The 20419-nt window shown below is 42.3% G+C and overlaps 1 protein-coding gene across 2 annotated transcripts in view; it reads left to right on the top strand.

Moving 5' to 3' along the window:
- Positions 1-239: 239 nt before the first annotated feature.
- CDC40 (cell division cycle 40) overlaps positions 240-20419 on the top strand; it is a 29717-nt gene continuing 9537 nt past the window's right edge. Inside the window, exons 1-9 of one of the 2 annotated variants that reach the window (XM_036902962.2) lie at positions 240-485; positions 2344-2430; positions 7400-7529; positions 11315-11398; positions 13325-13464; positions 14559-14655; positions 15933-16072; positions 16808-16882; positions 18747-18792. In XM_036902962.2, the coding sequence (XP_036758857.1) occupies positions 297-485; positions 2344-2430; positions 7400-7529; positions 11315-11398; positions 13325-13464; positions 14559-14655; positions 15933-16072; positions 16808-16882; positions 18747-18792 (988 nt within the window). In that variant the 5' untranslated portion in view covers positions 240-296. The remainder of the gene's footprint in view (positions 486-2343; positions 2431-7399; positions 7530-11314; positions 11399-13324; positions 13465-14558; positions 14656-15932; positions 16073-16807; positions 16883-18746; positions 18793-20419) is intronic. The other variant, XM_036902961.2, reaches the window with a different exon arrangement.

Here is a 20419-nt window from a genome sequence, read left to right on the forward strand (position 1 = left end):
CGCCGGGAGTGTGGCCTCGAAGCTTAAGGTACTTTCGGAACTCGTAGTCTCGAATTGCGCCATAAAGGTCCTGAAAATTGTAAGCTATTATGATTCTGTGTCCCTAGTAAATATTCCCAAATTCTTAGCTCTGTTGTACGTATTCTAATTCGAATTAACTGAGTGTTTTAAAATGTCACAAGGCATTTAGTTGTTTCTTAGAAAGGAAGAAAATCATATATCTCCTGGTGATCTGTCAGGACCTGGGAGTCGCTCCTTCCGCCCGGGCCTGGTCGCCGCGGAGGGCTGTTGCCGTCATGTCGGCCGCGATCGCGTCGCTGGCTGCTTCCTACGGTTCGGGCTCAGGGTCCGAGTCGGACTCGGACAGTGAGGGCGGACGGTGCTCGCTGCCGGCCGCCGACGCCCTCATGCACCTGTCCCAGTCGCCGTCGGCCAAGCCCGCTCTGGCGGTGGCGGTGGACGCGGCCCCGGAGGTGGCGGTCAAGGTAAGCGCGCAGCCGAGGCGGGGCGGGCGGGTGCCTCCTTCGCCGGCGCCGAGCAGCGGCGGCCCCGAAGGTCCGACGGCGCTGCCCGGCTCCGCCCGCGCCGCCGGCCAGCGGGGGCAGGTGGGAAGCGGGGACACCTGCGCCGCTGTTCGGGAGCGGCCCGGAGCGGGCGGCGGCGCAGACCGCAGGGCCGACTCGGGAGCCCCCGGGCGAGCGGCGCCGGCTTGGGCTTGTGCGGAGGCGGGACGAGGCTGCGGCCCCGGCCACGCTGTGAACGTGCCCCCGCCGCCGCCGTACCTGTGCGCGGAGGCCGCCCCAAAAGGCTCGTGTACCTGGGAGGACCGTTGCGAAGGTGAAGTGACGTGCTGCAGACCTGGTAGCACCGGGCCGGGTTCTGATGCAAGTGCCCCGACTTGTGATAGCGCTTGTGATGACGCTACGCCAGTGTAGCGAGAAGGGGGCTTGGATTTAAGAAACTACGTGATCCAAGCCGAGGAAGGGGACGGAGGGAGGAATTGGGTTATACAGTTCATTTGGCAAATATTTATTGAACACGTTATATGCCAGGAACTGTTCCAAGGGCTGAAGACACGGAGGCCAAAAGCCAGACATCTGCCTGCAGGGAGCATACATTCTGGTGCAACAGGCAGGCAATAGAATGTGCGCAGGTGAAGTGGGTACCGATCGGATTGAGTGCCTTGGAGGACAGAAAAGTTATGTGATGGGGAGTAAGGTTGGAGTATGACTCGGCCGGGGAAGGCCTCTCTGAAAAAGCAGCTTTGTGGTACGCGAGGTACGGCAGGCGTGTCCAGGTGAAGGAGACAGAAGCCTCGAGATGGCCAAGAGCTTGGTGGGTGTGTCCAGAGGCGGGGAGAGCAGCCCGCAGTCGGCAGTCCAGGCCCATTAGAGCCCGATGGGGGTGATCAGGAGCTCAAATGTGGTGAGTGTGCAAAAATGCCCTCGCATTTAAGATGCTCCCGAGTCTAGTGTTACATAACTGAAGTCGTTTACAGGTTTTTAGTGACTTGCTTATGAATTTTACTCTTAACTAATGGACATCTGGAATGAAAGAATACTTAGAATCCTCCTACCGTTTTAACAGAACAAACTCCCCGAACTTCCACCCCTCTGGCCACCTCCTGAATCTTCATTCTTTTTCCAGCTCAGCTCTTTAGACCTCTTAACGCTTTACTCATTTTCTCAGCCCAGTGCAGCCCAGCCCCAGCTTCTGGGGGACACTTACTCTCCCAGGCCTTCCAGGCGCCAGGTTTTGCCCTTGACTTGAACGTCTGGCTCCCATGGTTCCTCCGTGTGACTTTCCCTTTGGCTTCCGATTGCCGTCCACCCGCCGTTCCTCTGCCCTCCCTTTCAGTGTTGGTGTTTCCTGGGCCTCTGCCCTCAGTCCCCGTTGTGCCCTCATGCCCGCCCCTGCCCCCAGCCTCAGGGTGTGCTTCTGATGACTCTCGGGTGAGCACCGGGGAACGGTTTCCACGGGTTCTGGACTCAAGACTGCCAGAACTCAGACCCTGCCTGGGACGCCTGCTCTGCGCCTGAGTTCCCTCATCTGTAAAGTAGGGACAGCACTGGTACCCAGCTTTGAGTAGTGTTAACTTAGAAATATTTAAGTTGTTCAGACAGGATTAAGTTGATATTTTGAAAGGAAGAAATTTTTGTTATGCATTCTAACCTCTATAGCTATGTACATGACTTTTATTAGACTTCGATTATTAGAATTATTTATCACGTGGCAGTAGTGTAATAATCATAAAATTGGTATTAAAAAGGCTCACCGGACCTTAATATAGCCTCCAAAATAGTTACTTGTCAGCTCTCTAATGTTCATTTGGTTTTCTTTTAGGAAGACTTGGAGACCGGAGTCCACCTGGATCCTGCAGTCAAGGAGGTCCAGTATAATCCCACCTATGAGACAATGTTTGCTCCTGAGGTGAGAAAACGTTATATTTCAGATTCTGCTTTTTGCCAAAGTATTTAAACTATGCAGAGACAAATAAACGATGAGTTTTTGAAAGTTTTCTCACAAAAATATTTATACTATTTAACTTTAAAATATATATATCCTGTTATGTGTCAATTATATATCAAAAAAAAGAAAATACATCCTTCTATTCTCCAAAAGTTTAAATCATATGTATGCTTTTGTGAGAATACTTTAAGAAATCCACTAATGATTATTTGCCAAAATAAAACTATCTGGTAGCATGGAACTGTGTCTTGAAAAAGGAAATCATAAAATATCTGATTCTTAGATTTGAACTTAGTTAACATCATCCTCGTGGCATTGATACGGGACTATTACAAATTAACTATAAGGGAAAAAGATTTGGTTTATTAGCATCATCAGTGCACAGTATATTATGAAACATCTAGTTTCAAATGTTCCCGTGCTAAACTCCAAAAAGAGGTGCATACTGACGTGGCAGCCGCTCTGATGTAGGCAGGGTTCGTCGCCCACTCTGAGGAGCATGTGTCATGGATTCCTTCTTCTCGTGATGACAAAGGGTGATGGAGGCATTAAAAGGAGATGAAGAAAAAATAACCAGAAACAGTGAAAATTACCCATTTAGGAGAGTCTGTGTAGAAAAGATTAAATTTCTAGATATTTTGCCTTTAAAGGGGGGAAAAAATGTTTGATTGACAAAATAGAGATGCCAGAAAATGGTCATTATAAAACAAAAAAAGGCGGCTTCAGAAACAGGATCTTCAAAAAGCACTTTAAAGATGCATCTTGGTGGAGAAAGAGGTGCTTTTTAATATTTTTCATATTTTAGCAGATAGTCATTGTCCTTTTTTCGATAAAGCAGAGTCATACAGCTCTTTCATATAACTTGTCTGCTTAGGTTTCTGTAGTCACTTAAAAAATGCCAGTTGAGATGCGTAGAGCGGCGTACCGTGTATGTAGACAGCTCTAGCTGTTCTTGGGTGTGCAGTGAGTGAGCAGAAACCTCATTCTCATGCTCTAGGACCGTGACACATCTTAAAGTTTATTCCATCATTTGTTAAATCCTTCTAGCCTGTCGAACTACAAGCCATCTCATATCCCTTGACACTGTTTCAGCTGACACATTGAAGAGAGGTTGTATATTACATGTATGCTTCATGATTTTAAAATGTAAAAGTACCCCAGTAAAATAGGTCTGCTGAATTCAGAAAATGAGAAGGTTTGAAGTGGTGAGGTCTACGATGTTCCTGTGTCAGTGCTGAGGTCTATTTTTTTTATTTTGGATACTATTAAATGGTAACCTTTATTGGTACATATATATATTATCGGCATTGAGACTAGGAAAGCTTTTATGAGGAAAGATTCCAGGTGGAAAAGAACAGCTTGAGGGAAATCGTAGAAGACCCAAAGAGCAGGATGCCCTGGCCGTTGCCAGTAGGGACACAGAGGTGAGACTCCAGTGGCGGTTTGGTACCACTGTGCAGGCTGTGGGGGCCAAAGCGAAGCGTTTGGTTTTGATTTCCCTGATGACAGGTTTGTCAGGTCCTGTAGTGGGGCAGTGGCATAGTCAAAGCTGAGTTTTCAGGAGGGGTGAGGAAGGGCTTACAGGGAGGACAGGAACAGGAATAGGCATGATGAACTGAAGCCACTTTTACTGCTGTGTGCCTGGTGCCATGCTGAGGGGTTCCTGTGTCCACGCACTCCAGCGTCTCCTAAATCTCCTTTAGCGCTCACTGCAGCCCTGTGAAGTAAGTCCTCGCACCCCTTGTCAAAGCGGGGAATCCAGTCAGGTGACACTGCCAGCAGGTGACATCATTTGGGGCTTCAAGTCTGTACCACTCTAGCAGCTGCCCTGTGGCCAGAAGACCAACTGGAAGACTATGGTGCAGTTCACAGGGTGCACCCTTAGGCCTTTGGCTTTGCTGGTTCAGTAAGTTAGCCCACTGGGCTATTTCGTTTTATCAAACGCTGTTCCTCCCTCCCGACCAAGCTCCTCTCCTAACCGTCTACCTCATTGTCCAGATAAGCTTCCTTGAATTACAGATGGAACCTGAAGACCTAATGGCTATTCTTCAGTCTGTTTTCTTCATTTCACTCAATCTTTTTTGGGTCTAGTTAGAGAAAAGTGTATTTGTTAGCTTCTCTAGATTCATATTAAATCTATAAGCCTCAGGAAGCCTCAGGAAGTACTTAAAATAATAGTACTTTTAGGAACAGAAAACATATAAAAGTTGAGGGAAAAAATTCCAGGTACTGTTAAAAATCTGGCAGTAAGGGCTACTATAAATATTAATGTTAGAATGAGTGAACCTTAGAAATTATATAGCTCAGCTCTTTTATAGACGAGGAAACTGAGGCCCCAGGTCACAGAACCAGAACTGTGGAAATACTAGTTTACTGTTTAAACTGTGCTTGTGTCCGGTAAGACTGAGGTGTGACAATAAAGTGAATTGTGGTGATCTTTTCCAACTTTGCAGAAAATAATTAAGAGAATCAATAGACTCTTTTCACCTTAACCTTTGTCTGTAAATGTTTAAATTCTGATAACTACAATAAATACTAATGAAAAACGTACCAGCAATCAAAGTGTAATTATTAGTTCAGTAACTTGTTTGTTTTCTTACATGAACTTATGGTTATGATTTCATATTGTCAGTTTGTATGTACAAATTTTAATTCCTGTGATGTTACAATATACTGTAAGACATCGACTCTCACGTCCTCTGCCTACTGAAGACTTCTGAGAACTACTGCCTTATAATATGCAGATCACTTAGATTTATCATCCAGTGTCTTAACAAATTAAAAATGCTTTTCTTCCAACTTCATAAATAAGTTACTTAACTGAGGTGAAAGATGTAAAGATACCTACCTGCCTTGGAAACATTTTGGGGGTAGTAGTGATCTTAATTAATATGTAAACATGTTTGTTTATATGAGAGATTACAACTGACTATGGTGTGCTTGGGTGTTGTCTTAGCTAAAAACTATTAAATGTTGATACCTAATTAACTTGAATATGTATTTTCTAAGTTCACTTGAATACAAATTTATTCTTAATGACAAAAAGTTTAAAAGAAGTATTTGGAAATCAGTTTTCAGTGTTTTTTATATGCTTTGTTTTGTTTTTTAATGGTTAACCCAGAATTAAAAGAGATGAATATTCACAGACCAGGAACAACTAGGAGATAATTTTTTGAGTAACTGGGAAGAGCCGAGTTCTGCTGACTAATATTCTCTGCCTTTCTTGTTGGCATTAAAGTCTTTGAGGGCAGCTTTAGTAACTGCCAGTAAGCAGGCAGTTGAGGTGGGCCAGAAGTAGAGGGATCTTCCACTACACAGCTTTCTACATCATTTAGAAGGTTTTGTTGTCTCAGCCTAAATACCTATAGAACATAAGCACTTTTAATCTTTAGACTGTGTTAAGTATAGCACCACATATAAGAGAACACTCTGAGCTGTAATATACAGATCGATATTCATATAGAAACCAATTCTTTAATTCTGAAAGTTTTTCTTTAAAAGATGAAGCTGATTTGATATATATGACCTTTAAGAAGAATTGTTCTTTTTGTAAAAATCTTAATAAAATAAGACTGTGGAAAAGGTAGTTTCCTTTTTTAAATTGGAAAGTGTAAACCTAATGATTGTTAGTTTATTGTATGTAATAGGATAACAATAAAGACATGGGTTTTTTTAATCCTTTTAGATTTCCTGCCCCCCCAGAAATACCAGATGCTGCTTTGTGAATGACAGCTGACGGACCAGAGCAACTAGAGCATCTAGGAGACTTTTAAATTACTATCCTTAATTTTATGGGTATCCATTATGTTTATAATAAACTTCGTGGCTGAATGAAGTCAGCCGTAACTGCCAGCAGTCAGTACTCTAGAATTTTTTTCTCCCCTATGTTTCCAGCCACACCAACCACACTTCAAGAGGAAGAATTAACATGGGCTGCAGAGTCTTGCACTATGTCCTTTATTATAACTTAGAATAAATAATGGAAGTTTTGTATCTAAATCAGACATTTTAAAATTGAATCATTTCAAACAGAAATGAAAGCTATCCGTATGAAGGAATAGTGTAGTGGTTTATTTTCTTCTAAAGCAGAAAAAATCATAAGGCAAATCTAGCATTTAAATTCAGATTTTCTTGCATAGTATAATGGTGCTATCTAGAGAAGGCAGCATTCTGTTTAAGAAGAGAAGGTCAGTATTTATGTTTATGGTCTGGAAGTGTGTCATAGAAAAGGTGGTTTCTGACGGTAGTGACCCAAGATGTTCTGATGTCAATTATTTCATCATGACAGTAGAACTTCCAGAGTTCAGATAGAAATATCCTAATTCCACTATTTCAAAGTGAGAGGTTCATTTTATTCTTTCTTTTAAAACCCTGGTGAGTTCCTGATTAGTACGGGCCAGGCACTATATAACTGTTGGGATTCTAAGTCCACCTTACGGAACTCACTGTCCAGTGAAGGAGAAGCATGTATTTTTTTGAAAAAATTATGTGCCGTTTTGGATATAAAGTAACCAGAAATCCCCATGTCAAGGTTTAGATGAAACTCTAATAACCCCCAGTCACCGACAGCAGGTGCCGAGCAGAGCTCCCAGCACTGGTGGAGGTTGGGTGGCCAGCAGCCACATGGGACTGTGGGGCTCTTGAGGTGTGGCTGGTGTGACCGAGGCACTGAGTTGCTCACTCTGATTAATTAGGTCCGAGTATCTGCACCTGTGCTTGGGTGAGCTGGTTCTCCTGCTGCCCGTGGGGCGCTGACAGACGGCTCATCAGCCATTGCCCAGATGCACTGACCATGTGAGAGGAGCGTGTTCCCAAAGAGGGTCCTCGGGCTGATGACTTAGAGCTGAAAATACATTGTACAAAGATCTAGTTATTAGCTTTCTACGCTCAGAATTTGAGTTTTTCTTTTTTTCTTCTGATAACATTGCAGTTTGGACCAGAAAATCCCTTCAGGACGCAGCAGATGGCTGCCCCTAGAAATATGCTTTCTGGATATGCTGAACCAGCTCATATCAATGATTTTATGTTTGAACAGCAAAGAAGAACTTTTGCCACATACGGTAAGGTGATAAAACTTACAGTTTCAAATTTGACCTTATTAGAAGTGATCTTTGTGTGTGTGAAAATCTATTTTACCTTCTTGCTTTTTAAATTTAGCAACCTGGATTCCTTCAAAATGAGCGGTGTGTTTCCTTGTTCTTCCTTTTTCTTCTTTTTGAGTTGCACCAATCATTTCTATTTTTCTTTTTCAGAATAATCACAGCCTGTCAAAGTTAGATATGAAGCATATATGCAGCTCATAAAAGGTCCGCTCCACTCAGCCTGAATTTATTACATTATAGCCGATAGTAAAAGACTTTTAAAGACTTTGCTTGTGTTCTTAGACTTTAGAAAGGTCTTAAGCAATAAGAGATAGCTTAAGTCTCCTTTAATATAAAACACAACAAAAAAAATCCAATCAAGTTAACACTGATAACTACTTTCCCTCTTAAATTATAGCAAGAGTAAGTGTTTAAAACTATTCATTGGTTTTAGAATTGGGTTTGTAAATCAGGCTTTTTTTTAAACAGCTGATGTTTTTCCCTCCCCTATTAGGAGGTGGTAGGCTAGGACAGAGGTTGAAGACATAAAAAAGGAATATGGCACTATCCTGTGTCAGGCAGCCTGGAATTCAGTAGCCAGTTGCAAAACCAGGAAAATTCTGGTCTGTCTCCTTTGTGATAGATAATCTTAGAACTGAGAACAATTTATTTATACTTAAATTAATAAACGAGTTAACCATCCTCGCGTCCAGCAGTCTCTTTTTTTTCTTTACCCCCAAGTACTAAGCAAATAGCTTTTGTTAACTCTCGCTAACAAGAAAGTTCTTGTCTAACTTCGGGTAGTGACTCCTGTCCACTTGTCTCGCGCACACGGACGCAAGGCTGCGTGACCCGTTAGCCCGTCTCCTTTCCAAAGCACCCGGGGCAGCAAGCCTTCCTCACCCCTCCGCTAGCGCCTTCTGCGCGTCGGAAAGAGAAGGCCATGGACTCGGTTTTACACAAACTCTCATATTTATCACTCTGTAACTGCTGGGATATAGAACAGACACTGATCCTACTTTTCTTCCCATTTTTAAATAGTTGTAGCTACGTTATAATCTAAGTATATCATTTTTGGAAAATTCCTGTCGTGTGACAGCTTTAGTCGATCACGGCGCCCGCGTGTGGAGCCCTTGCCGTGAGGATCGCCTTCACTTCATCGTCCCGTTTACGACTCTGTGGTCGAGCGTCCCGCCCGCGGTCACCATGCTTGTCCACTCATCTCGGTGGCCTGGTGAACGCTTCTGTCCTGTTCTCTTCCCCGGCCTGCTCCCTGGCTGCTCTGATTTGCGCTTCTCAGTGAGCTTTCTTCCTCTTGTTATTTTGCCCAGAATTTTCTCTATTCCAGTTTGTCGAAGTTTAAAATAGAATTTAAAACAAACACTTTAGTTTCGCTATAGTTGTTATTAATGAGGTTTTAACTTCAGTATTAGAAACTCTTTATCAACCACTTTTAAATGATTTTTTAAAATACTCTCCTGAAGATGTCATTATTATGTTAACATTCCTTTTAGATTTCAAATTGGTTCCGGTTCTCACTGTTTAAAATGTGGGCATATATATATATGTTAAACTGCAGTAAAATGCTTTTTGCAAAGTGGTAGTGAGTCTCTTTGGGCATAAAACTTCATGGGTTGTTGTTGTTTTTCATTACTTTCTTAAGGTGAATTTCTAGAAGTAGGTCTAAGAATATAAATATTTTTAGAACTTTTGTCACATGTTGTCACATTGCTTCCAAAAGAGCTCTCTCAGCTTACACTGCCACCACCACATATGAAAGTCCTGGATCCATATGATTGGTTTCCCTCTGTTTTTTTGATAAAATACTGTACCTCTTTATTTTAATTTTATTATTTTGGACTACTAGTGGGGCTGAAAGTTTTTCCATGTTTGTGGCCATTCTTTTGCAAATTGCTTATAGTCTCATCTCATTTTCCTACTGGGATATTAGTGTTAATCTTAAGAACCTAATTAGAAAGTTGATACAGAGCCATGACAAATAAGACTAAAAAGAAATAAAGTAGACATTAACTCCATTAAAAAGATGAAATGGGAAATAAGCTTCAGAAAGCTAGATGAGATAATTGCAGAACTACAATGTGTATGTATTGACTTACCTGAGATGTAGGATAGTAGAAAACTAAATGGACTGAAATTCTGAGGTGTATCTTGTTCTGTCATTGTCTGACTTCCAGTAGGGCATATAGCTCAATGTTAACTTCTTTAACTTTGTAAAGGGAAAAAGTGCTGTTACCCCCTAGCTACCCGGGGTGGGGCCAGCAGTGGTAATGGTGACAGTGACAGGAGAGATTTCCCCACCGAGGATGCGGGAAGGAAGACGGCACTAGCTCCTCTCCTCAGAAGCAAGGCTGGCTGGCAGGCCGGACTGGGTGTGGTGCTGACCCGGGTCCCACAGGAAGAACCGGGGTCTCTCTCCCTTCCCTCTCCACACCCCACTCCATTGCTCCGCTCACACAATGCAACACCATTTATATAGCTGTAAGTCACCTTCCAGATGGAGTTACATTCTGCATACATTTTCAGGGTTAAGATGGGGATCCTTAACTTAGGGTATGTTGGTTTCAGTTTTGTTTGAGCCTTATAAAAACTCTCAAAAGATCCTTTACAGAAAACTATTCTGTACCTCAGAGGTGAAAGATAAAAGTAACTCATGGGATTCGAACCTGTGATCTCAGAGACCCTAGTCCAAAGCTGCCTTTTGGTGATCAAGCTCCCTTGTGACAAGTAACGTGATTTAATACTGGAAACACCTATATGCAAGGGAGCTAATAGCCAGGAGGTGGTTTCTTGTAGCATATCATGAGGATGAGCTGTGCGTCTACATCTTTAGCTTGTTTGAAAAGTGTGTTTTGTGATAAGTCTTATTCTGTTCCCCAAAAGAAGTTCCCGTTAATTTTTAGCTGGAAAATTAAAATGTTAACTATATCCATTTGTATATTGTGATTGCTCATGTGGGTCATAGGCCATAGACCGATTAATGAACTAGCTATCTTTTGTGAATATCCTGGAGTATTATTAAAACCGACTTTACCTAACATTTACCAGGCTGGCACTCCCACTTGAGGAAGAACTGATTTAAGTTAATACAGACTTTCTTTCCTTGAGCCCCCCCATAGGCCACTGAGCCCTCGTTCTGTGTAGCTGCATCCACTGTCACTGGTTGAAGGAGTGTATGTATGTGCTAGTAGGTATCAGTAAGTTCTTGTACCAAGGAGATAGTGGCATATGAAGTAGAAATAAGTTATTTTAAAATCAGGAGGGAAGACTGTCTTTACTGAGAAAGGCACTTTCAAAATAATAATAGCTAGATTTTAATACAATTTACTCTTTCTTATTATTTGTTTACATAATTGATAAATTATAATTTGATATTGCCATGTATTATCTTTTACCAAAAAGAAAAGGTTTTGAACTTCCAGGTGTGTAATGTACGTACATTTTTAAGCTCTTAGAAAATTTAAGACTAAAATTTGATACCTTGGCCACAGAGTCTCTTATATGTAATGTCAACACACTAGATTCATCCTGTAAGACACGTCTAATTCTGCTGAAATCCTTCATGGTCCAGCTTGGCAGTTGGGTTAATTGTTCTAAATAGAAACATAACTCAGGAAAGAAGGATTGGTCCTAAGTTAAAGACACACTTTCAACATCTGGGAAGGAAAATATGAAATGAGTATATTTATATTATAAAATCTAAGTGGCAGAAATAGAGTCACTAATATGTACTTTTTACCTTCCAGGTTATGCATTAGACCCTTCGTTAGATAATCATCAGGTGTCTACTAAATATATTGGTTCTGTAGAGGAAGCTGAAAAAAATCAAGGTAATTTATTTGAAATACTTAATATCAAATAAATATGCCTATAATTGTATTACAGACTGACTTTAGACAGTAGGAAAAAACTAGTATTTTTTTAGCTTGATTTTTTTTTTTTTTTTTTTTTTAGTTGAGACAATAAAGGGAAAAAGTTCAAAGCAGTATAGTTTAGAACTATTATGGTTTAGAATTTGCTTTTGCCACCTAACTAGGTGACAACCTTGTGGGGAAAATCATGACACTTCTTATGTTGAGTTGTTATGAGTACTTGGCACGATGCCAACCTTGTAGAGATCCCTCAGGTTATAATTAATGTATAGCTAATTTTAGCAGTTTATTTCTTAGTACTAATGTCAAGCTACACTTTTATAGAGCAAAAAGAATTTCATTGTGCATGTCTGTGGAGATTTGTCATTGAAGGGTTGCCTTGAAGGCTGAGTTTGATATGTGTTAAAAGATGTTTGTGCTTATAAGACAAAGCATCATACTCTTAAGTACTAACTTGTCACAAAGCTCATGAGCCCATGGGAAACTTACCCATAAAATGCTCATTAGAGAAGGAATATGCTGGTTGCTCTGAAAATGTACATGTTCTGGGTCCTGCAGAGCCACCCACATCTAGGAGTCCACCCTAAGGCAGGAGTTGGACAGATGCACAAAGATGTATGTGTTAGGATATTCAAGCCAGGACATTTAAAAAAAATAATATTAAGTAGTTTAAAAAGTTTATCTGCCCAACAATATAAGATGGGCTTGATGAAATTTTCTGCAGACATTATTGATGTAAATACTTTTACCATAATGACGTGGTACCCATTAAATCCTATTAGTAGACAGCAGCTTTCCCAGAAATATGCATAGTATGAATATATATGTAGCCTAGTATAAAAAAAGTTAAAACTATGCATATGTGTGTGTGTAAAATTTGTGTGTATGTGTTGGAGTGATATACACAACATAGATCTGGATTCATAAATACTGTGGTTTCCTTCAAGTAATTTTTTTGCCCTATGTATTTTCATATATTTCTTCAAGGAACATGTAGTTACTACTTAAGAAATAAAAAACAAGTAACAGATAAAACTAAAAAAAAAAAAAGTATGCTGGTTGTACAAGGACCCCCCATTTCTACATAGTAGCTGTGGACCCTATATTATCAAGTTGCCTTTGGCATATGAGCTAGATTATTATTCAAATAGAATTTTAGCCAGCTTTTGTTGTAACACAGTCCAGAGGAAACTGAGTTGAATTAATACAGATAAGCACTTTCCTGTAAGTCACACCTCTACAAGCCGTATCACATTGTTACAGACTCCCATAAGCCCTTCTTTTAACACCCACACATTGTGAGGCACCTTCTACTAACTAATCAAATCTCAGACAGCCTGTACTCTTTAAGATTTATGGATTGAGATCACTTGGAAAAATACCAGATTCTTGTGAAACCTTGTTTAATTTCTATTGTTTCATGACAAGTGAATCAAAGATATCAATTACTTAATGTAATTTAATTTAGTTTTTAAATGATAAATTTTAGTTTATTCTTGCTTTCAAAGGTAGCTTTATCATTATTTAGCAATATTATATTGCTGGGTTTCTTTCAGAAAGTGGTAAAATCCAGTGATGTAAGTGTATGATTCATTAAAAGGATTGTATACTACTTTAGGATTACATAGCTAGGTCTTTTCTTTAAATAAATTTGCCAAATTTACAGTGATAGAAAGCTACTGTGAGCAGAAGGTTGAGGCCCTGCTTTTGTGTAGTGTGACTTGGTGTATCTGACAGATTCACTTAGATTTTATTCTGTGTTTTTTGTGAATCTCTGGTCACTTGAACAATCACTGTTTTTTAACCACATGAAGTAAAATTTTATATATGCTGCTATTTTTTTTTAATATCCATATTTGTGAAATTTTTAAATATTTAATATAGGTTTAACTGTGTTCGAAACTGGTCAGAAGAAAACAGAAAAGAGGAAAAAGTTCAAAGAAAATGATGCTTCTAATATTGACGGCTTCTTGGGACCATGGGCAAAATACGTGGATGAAAAAGATGCAGCCAGACCTTCAGAAGTAAGCTTTGGTGACTCCACGGCCGGTTGGGGGCAGCCCCGTTACCATGAAAGGAAGCTGTGTGACTGATCTTGAGATTTTCTAGGAGAACCAAATGACTAAGAAAATTTCTCTCCCTTGGTTGATTGAGAAAATACAGAAAGATTTCTTTGTTTTTCTTTGGGATGTTTTTATTTATATTTTTTCTTATTTATTTTCTTTCATACTTTTCTATTAAAATGCAATATTGAACAATTTTTAATAAAAATCACCTTGATAATGCTGTTAAGTTACCATAGAGCTGTCCTTCTGATACCAGATATTCAGATAGTAACTATAAAATCAGCCTTTCTATGATTTTAGGATTGATGGTGTATTTTATTTATTCATTTATTTAAAGATTTTAACAAGGTAATATATCTGTATTGTTTTGTAAAAAATAATACCATGAAGTTTATAAAGAAACCTGTAGAGTCCTGCCCTGCCCCTTGCTGCCATCTGGTCCGCCACTCACTCTTCCCGGCCTGAGGGGTACAGCAGGGGGCAGGGTCGAGACACTCCTGTCGTCATGGGGCTGGCATGCTGGCTTGCTGGCTGTGTCTCAGCTTATATGCATGTGCTGCACTTTACTTACACTTTAGACGTCATCTGCTGACCTCTGTGTCATCATAAAGATTTACCACTACCCACCTTCCCTGCGGTGCTTCTCCCATAAAAGTAATGTCACAAATCTGTAGTCATCACTTCTGTCCTTATGACTATGTAAAAGCCGTTTACTGAACATTTATACTAAAATTCAGTTTCCTTTCTGGTATTAGGTTTTCTAATTGCCTAATCTTTTTATGTGCATAATTAGCATAATATGTTAGATTTATTTCTAGGTTTCCAGAAGGATGGGTTTTGTATAAAATACCTTTAAAAGTATTAATTAGTATGCGTATGTTTATGTGCCATTTTGTACTCTGTCGAATAGCTGAGGTTGTTATCCAGGGCCACATACTTGCAGTTATTGCTTCACCAAAAAATAGAACTCGTTCTAAAGAATTTATAACCAACTTTGGGCATGATAGCGTTCTGGAGCACCCATTCTAGTGTTCACTCCTTGACTTCCTTAGGAAGAACAAAAAGAATTGGATGAAATCACAGCCAAGAGGCAGAAGAAAGGCAAACAGGAAGACGAGAGACCTGGGGACGAGAAGACAATCTTACATGGTGATGTATTTTTTATGCTTCTTTACTTTTCTGATAAGCTTTCAGATATTTACTGTGTTCTCTTCTATTCATACAGTATCAACTGCCTTTATTAATCGGTTGTTATAATTCATTTATTAGGAATAATTATATTGGGCAGTTTGCATCCCAAAGAAAGGAGAGCAAATTCTTCTCTGTTCTAATAAAGGAGAGAAAACAGCAGGATTAAACATAGCCCCAGATAATTTTTTGAAATGCCAATGAATAAAAAAAAGGTAGATAAAGAAGAAACCAGAATGGTCCACAATCTGTTCTTTCTGCAAAACAGACTCTTTATGGTATATTAATATGGCCCTAGTCATTTTAACCTTTTGTTTTTAACCCAAGCCAAAAATTCTCCAGATAGCCTCACGGTTCATAACTGTTACTAATTTATACTTTAAACTTTGTTTTTTACATGAATAGATTGGAGATTAAGATTATCATAATTTTGATATGTGAAAGGAAATGCTTATTTAGGAAATACATTCCAAAATGAGTTATAAATATTCTTGAATGTATATGGTTCATTAATATTTATAACTGGGAAATTATTTAGTGATTATCAAATAATTCAGTCTTGGTAGTATTGCTTGTTTTGATGTTATATCACATATCAAGTATTTAGGTTGGCTCTCCAGTCTCCTGGGTACCGTGGTACTTGCAGCCATGCCAAGGGTAACAGCCAACATTTGTCACGTACTTTGTGCCAGGCTTGCTGCTAAATGCTGTATATGCACTGTGTCATTAACTTCCCACAAGTGACTTCATTGTAAAATTAGCCTTGAAAGTGGAAAAAAGAAGGAGCCCAGAAGTGCATAGAAGAGGAAAGAGGGAGAAGGATAGTTGACATTTCTGGTTTAACTCTCCCCTTGCCCTATTTTGCTTCTGATCTTTGACAATGACTCACTAAGCCCATGTATAATTTTTTCTTCCCTCGCTGTGATTCCACCACATGAAGTCTCTTATGTATCACTGAAATGTGTAGCTAAGCAAAAGAAGTACAGATCTTATTAAAGGGTCTGATGTCGCCTGGGTATTTGGGAATTCCAAAATACTACCTCTAATTGTAAATAATAGCAATGACTTCAGGCACGAAATTCGAGCACAGTCTTGCTCTGAACACCGTCAGTGTTATTGTCTAACCCTTAATGTGGAATGATGTCTCTATGAATAAAACATCTGTCAACCTTTTAAGGATAGAATTTCACGACCATAGCATGAGTCGTTCACTGCTTCCCTTTGCTTCCTTGTTTCAGTTAAAGAAATGTATGACTATCAAGGCAGGTCCTATCTCCACATTCCTCAGGACGTTGGTGTGAACCTGCGCTCGTCTGTGCCACCCGAGAAGTGCTACCTTCCCAAAAAGCAGATCCACGTGTGGTCCGGACACACAAAGGTAGTAGATGGGCTGTTCCTGCGCGTTGTGTGGTAGTGAAGCCAACATAAAGATCGAGCTTCTAGAGCGGGGCACTGGGCAGGTCTGGGAGAGGTGCAGGGAGGACAGGTTAGAGGAGGGGGCAGGCTGGTGCTGAGCTGGGGTGGGCTTTGGCTCTGCCCACACGCAGTTGCGGGCTGACCAGCCACGAAGGTCTCCTGGATCAGCCCTGATGAGGCATTCATGATTTGCTTCCTCGCCCCGTAAGGTGGTTCCTGCCACAGTTGACTTCTCATGGGTCCCAGAGCCTCAGTAATTTTGCCTGAGCTCTTGGGGCTCCCAGAGAAGATTAGATGGTCCCTGGCTTACAGTGGTGGTGATACTTAAACCTTTGCAAAGGCAAGATATTGAATACTTTTGATGCTGATGTCCTTTGTCATCCGCATGATTCCAACTGAAGATTCGCGGCTCTTAGTGAAGAGCCAAGGGAGTAGCCGGGGCGGGGTGCTAGCAGCCGGGACCCAGGCTTCCCTTGGGCGAGGAGGTCAGTGCTGAGGTTCAGAGACAGACTGTCACAAGCTTAGAGTCTGTAGGCTGCTCTTGGAATGCTAGTGAAGGTTCTTCTGGGGCATGATTTTGGAATGAAGAAAAACAGTGAATTAGGTTGCTAAAAAACTGTCCTTTCCTAGTTAGCTGACTTTCATTCTAGCTGATTTCATAGACTGCTTCTGACTGTTGACTGGCACCTTCTTACAGGGCGTCAGCGCCGTCAGACTGTTTCCTCTCTCTGGCCATCTGCTGCTCTCCTGCTCCATGGACTGTAAGATCAAGGTGAGCCATCTCTCTGCCCCAGAGCAGGAGGGCTGCAGAGCCAAAGGCTCTGCCCGGTCTGCCTGCATGGCACTAAGGCAGTTTGGCCTCATGAGGCAATTAGAGGCTCTTCGTTTTCTTAGGCCTCAGGAGTGTCCAGTTTATGAGCTGCTCCCAAACACGCTGGTTCAGACACGGTCCTGTGATCCCGTCGGCCTGGCCCTTTGTAAGCTTAGAGAACTGATGAGAACGTAATCAATCACGTTGGCTTTAGACACTTAAATATTTACTTGCAATAGTGTGTTTTTATAGAGGTTTTGGACACGTGATGGAGTTTGTGTGTTCCTCGGACCCTTAGGAAGTAGGGTGGACCTGTGATGCAAACCTCATTTTTAGAGAGTAGATAACGTAATTCATCCTTTTCCTGTAACTGTTAGTAGGCACCACGTGGCAGAAATGCTCCCAGCCTCTTCCCCTACTTCATAGTCTTGGGAAGCTCCCCTCTTAGATGACATCCGGCTGTGGAGCATGAGTAGAAAGAACTCAGGTGCCATTGCATGTCCACTTGAATCTGGGGAAAGCCTTTAAACACCTGAAAGAAGAGCTCTCACCTTCCGTGGGTCCTCCGTGCCGGGACTGTCAGGGTGGCCCATGAGCATCAACCCTGCAGCGTTCTTGGGGCTCGAAAAGTTGGGTCATTAAGACTGTTCTCTCTGAATAATTCATGGGTGTGACAGTCTGTAAGGGCAGCTTCTCTGATGAGACCGTTTAGGCATCCGTCTCTGCTTAAATGACAGCCAACGGTTTGGTGTTAAAACTGTTTCCTTTGACCTTCACTGTATCCAGTCGGTGCTAATTGAGATTCTTTGACCAATTATGAAACTGTAGAACTCAATTTAGTTCATTCCTATAAACATTTATTAGGTCCTATTATGTACAAGGAGTTGAGAATAAAAAATAATGAAGGTGCTGCCCCGGCCCTAGGGTGGTCGTGTCACTGTGACGGGAGTGGTCGCATAGAGGCACAGGTGCGTGCTTTCCAGGAGAAAGCAAACCTCCATAGGAAGGAGGCGGTGGGGGCTCCGAGGGAGGAGAGTGTGTCTGAGAAGAGTGAACAGAATGAAGCGGCATCATATATGCTGAGAATTGAAGTCTATGGTTGTTGGACTCTAGAATCTGAGAGGCACAGTATGCCTACACAGTCCAGGCGAAGGACCAGGTCCTGGGGGTCTTCCCGGTACGCTGCGGGCCTGAGACCCCACCCTGTTGGCCCTGGGTGGCCAGGAAATGCTTCTGATTTAGAGCACCGGCATCACGGCAACGACTGTATTTGCCGCAGGCAAGAATATAGGGAGCTTTGAAGCTATTGTATTAATTCACTAACGTGTTGAGAATTAATAGCCTGTTGATATTTTAGTCTAGCTCATCATTTTCATATGGCTTCTATAATGCTTACTACTTCAGGAAGTTCAAAAAAACCTTCCAGTACCAAAATGTTATAAACATGGCAGTTTTAATAACATTTAATTATTTTTAAAGTAGTTCATAATATTACATAAGTAGCTTTTCATAGTAGAAAATATGTCAAGTAGAGAAAAGAACAAGAGAATATGAAAATCACTTGTGTAAGTTCTCTTGATATTAGTATCAGATTTCAAAGTTGTGTGTGTGTGTGTGTGTGTGTGTGTGTGTTCGGTCCAAATAGTAGCACACAGAGACCAGCACCAAGCAGTGTGTGTCGTGATACGTGGTGCCTTCGGCCGGATTCCCTGACACGCCTACACACGGAGCTGGTATATGACTGCTTTGGTGAATCAAAAGTTGTCATTTTGTCAGTCTTGTCTTGTATTAAACTTACAATTTCTATGTGTTGTTTTTTCCCCAGCTGTGGGAGGTTTATGGAGACAGGCGCTGTCTGCGAACATTTATTGGTAATACTTCTTTTCTCTCTGGCTATAAATCTGTTTGAAAAGACTTTTTAAACTAAAACATCATTGACAGTAATCTTACTACACTGATATGAAGGAACGTCTTCATAGTCAGCAGCTGGGTCTGGAGGGATGGAGTCTCCCGTGCAGACCAAGAGCGGGCCAGGAGGGGAGCACCGGAAGCAGAGGCAGGGCCGATGGAGACACGCTGCCCTGGGGGCCACGTGCACTTGAGAACCGCCAGGCGGGGAGGTGCAGGGAGGTGGCAGCAGAGGGACACAGGCGCAGGCCAGTGCAGAGGCCCTTGTTCTGTTGTCAAGGCCGTTCTCGCCGTGCCAGGATGGAGCTGAAGCTGCCTGGGGCCTCGGGAGGGCAGGAAAGCAGCATGTCAGATCGAAGCTTGCAGAGGTCACGGCGGCACCATGGAGGATGCTGTCGTGGACCGAGCACGGCAGGAATGAAGTACAGGGTTGTTTCATTGCTCTGCACTAAAGATACCGAGAGCCTGAACTCAAGCTGCAGAAACAGAGAGGAAAGGAACAGGGTTAAGATCAGCGGGACGTGGTGACTGGATGTGAGTGATAAGAGCGAGGTGGGAATGTAGGGTGATTTCCCTCCGGCTGGATGGGCGGTGGGGCCAGTCAGAGGGAACGTAACGGGATGGCGAGGTCAGACTCGTGGAGTCGGAGCCGCTGAGGCTGGTGAGATGAAAATGTCCAGACGGTGGGCCTCGAGGAGAGGTTGGGGGTCGGCAACTGAAGCCTGGAAAGGATGAGATGGCGTGAACCCCTCCGAGGAAAGAAGGCCAAAAGGTGATTGGCTTTTTGGAAGGCTGACCTTTTGGTAGAGAATAGTTTCTTGTGTTTGCCAGGTTTCATGTGAAGGCTCGTCACTTCTCCAGATTTAACTATACCACATTGAAACACTATTTGTGTGACTAGTGGTGGCTCTGTTTATAGATTGAAGTGGGAGTGTGTTCTGTGCTTTGTTACAACTTTAGGGCCTTGCTGCCCTGGCTCTCAGCAGCGTGCAGGGGAGCAGACCGTCTCCTGCAGATGGCACGGGGTCCCTGCCCTTCGCCCCTGCACTGGCAGGTAGCTTTTCCATGGCAAACGGGGCATGTCCTGCCTCGGAAGGGGTGGCTCTGCCTGGGACACCTGCCGTGGCCCCTGCTGCCTGACTCGGGCTCTGGGGTGGGCGTCAGGGCTGCTGAGTGCAGCTGGTACCCTGGGGCTCTCCGGGCTCGGTCATGGTGGGGTGGCAGGAAATAGGAAAATCTCTGCTTCCATGTAGCCACGTCTTGTCTCCATGACTTTCTGAGGAATTGTTTGGTCTGGTAGGACTGATTTCCAAGTAAAGCGCTTAAAATTGATGTATTGTCAAAATGATACCTTAAAATAGAAGTTAATGTTTGTTTCGAAAAGACTTAGTCTCTGTGATTCTTAATCCACTTCCATGAAATTTGGCGATGTGATCACAAGAACGTGCAGTTATTGAACAGGAGCTGTCACCTCCGAGCCTTAGGTGAGGGCCGCTTCGGTTTCCCCACATGTCACCAGTTGCTTCTAGCTCACCGGCAACACCCGGCCCGTTGTTCTCCTCGGGCCCTTGGCGGGGTGGCCGCCAGCCG

The sequence above is a fragment of the Manis pentadactyla genome, chromosome 12, assembly GCF_030020395.1.
Source record: "Manis pentadactyla isolate mManPen7 chromosome 12, mManPen7.hap1, whole genome shotgun sequence".
Classification (NCBI taxonomy): Eukaryota; Metazoa; Chordata; class Mammalia; order Pholidota; family Manidae; genus Manis; species Manis pentadactyla.